The 1783-nt window shown below is 36.1% G+C and overlaps 1 protein-coding gene across 2 annotated transcripts in view; it reads right to left on the reverse strand.

Annotated features, from left to right (window-relative positions):
* LOC107097221 (carnitine O-palmitoyltransferase 1, liver isoform-like) overlaps nucleotides 1–1783 on the reverse strand; it is a 22187-nt gene that overhangs the window by 8812 nt on the left and 11592 nt on the right. The window contains exons 8-9 of one of the 2 annotated variants that reach the window (XM_015394286.1): nucleotides 913–1020; nucleotides 399–486 (exon numbers count right to left, since the gene is read on the reverse strand). In XM_015394286.1, the coding sequence (XP_015249772.1) occupies nucleotides 399–486; nucleotides 913–1020 (196 nt within the window). The remainder of the gene's footprint in view (nucleotides 1–398; nucleotides 487–912; nucleotides 1021–1783) is intronic. The other variant, XM_015394287.1, reaches the window with a different exon arrangement.

Here is a 1783-nt window from a genome sequence, read left to right on the forward strand (position 1 = left end):
TGGGATGAGTATAAAGGGGACCAGGGAGAGACAGAATAATGGGAATAAAGAGAGAGGGGAAATGAGGAAGGAGAAGAAAAGAAGATATTAGTTAAAGACAGACCCCTTTCAGAACCCTGGACAGATCACAGTCAAGAGGACTAAGTAGAAAAATGAGAAGCAAAATGAAACAGTGAGGCGAACACACTGTTTGAACCACACCACCTGCTCTGATTGCTATTCTCAACGGCATTTTCACAAAGTCTTAGGTTTTTGTTTCTGGTCATATCAACCAGCAGTTTGTGTGCTAGCAGAGCAGACCTTTCTTTGCTTAAAATGGGATGCTTTTGTTCAGAACGACTTGTGTTGCACGCCGGCCCTCTGGGTTTAAACATGAGTGTTTTAATCTGTCTCTTTACCAGTCTCCTCCCCAGGAATGCGTGTAGTGTTGTATATCCTCTCACACTGAGCTGAGCACAAAGGAATGACAGTGCCTGGGATGCGACTCTGGGAAATGGAGGAGAAGACAAAGGTGTGGAGAAAAGAAACAAACAGAGGGACGCAGGAGACAGATTTAAGAGTACACAGTTTTAACAGTGAGAAGAGAAAGATAAATGAAGAGATAAAGAAAGAAAAGATTCAGAGAGAGAGAAGAGGTATAAACATGGGATGAGGATGTGATGGTGATGTCTGTAACAAGTCAACATCTGTTCCCCCCAGAAACTAAGAAACAAGCAAATATCAAAGAGAGACCATACTCAGGACCCATATAGACAACCAAATAACATTTTAATAGAATTCTAATATCACAGCAGAAAAAGTTCTGGTGTCTCAGAAATGGATATTTGGTGGGGAGAACACCTGCTGCAACAGCAGAAATAAACCTAAATAAAGAAAATCTTCCATACAAAGTACTTTCGTGAATAAACGTACAGGTTTTATCTCCTCTTTGTTGAGTTTCCTGCGGTAAAGGAAGAAGGCATGAATGGCGTTCCCCGCCCTGGCGGCCTGGATGGGTGTAGGAGTCACATACTGAAAGTCCTGAGGAGGGAAGGAGACACAAGTGTTCCTTAATTAAGATAAACTAAACTTCATATAAAAAAGGTTTTATTGATCTGTTTCTATAATATTCAGATTTTCGAATAATAAATAAAAAGGGGATGTTAATATAAATGTCCTGAACTCAGATTAAAGCTAAATTTCAGAATCCTCAACAATCAAATTTGAGACAATGTTTGCTCATTTCAAATGTTGAAAATAAAAAAAAGAAATAATTTAAAAAACATGAAATAATAAATCATAGCACAAGATAATCAACACTATTTGCATATAAACTCAAAGTCATGAAACTGATATTTAATGAAATGTGCCCCACAGGGTTTATCCTACTGTCCAGAAATAGCCACAACTATTTCAATAATGTTATATGTTTTATGTGTGTTTTATATTTAAAATAACCACAACACTTAAGTGGGATGTACAAAGGACTTAAAAAATGTGTGTGTGTGTGTGTGTGTGTGTGTGTGTGTGTCTGTGTGTGTGCGCGTGTGCGTGGGTGTCTATGTAAAAAAAAATATAAATTCTGCTATCCACAATTAGCTCATGACAATGTTTACTTTAAAGGTTTAAATAAATGTTACTTTAGTAATATTGAACCTGCTTAAGACATTAGGCTGATTAAATAATTAACTCTGGAAGTGATGAAAATATTTAAAATAAAAGAAGTCCAATGTAAAACATTTTTTTAATCTTTTTTTAACTAGCAAAGTATACATCTATTTTATGTGATTTATAATAATAATAA

This window comes from Cyprinodon variegatus, unplaced genomic scaffold (genome assembly GCF_000732505.1).
Source record: "Cyprinodon variegatus isolate N-32 unplaced genomic scaffold, C_variegatus-1.0 Scaffold679, whole genome shotgun sequence".
Taxonomy (NCBI): Eukaryota; Metazoa; Chordata; class Actinopteri; order Cyprinodontiformes; family Cyprinodontidae; genus Cyprinodon; species Cyprinodon variegatus.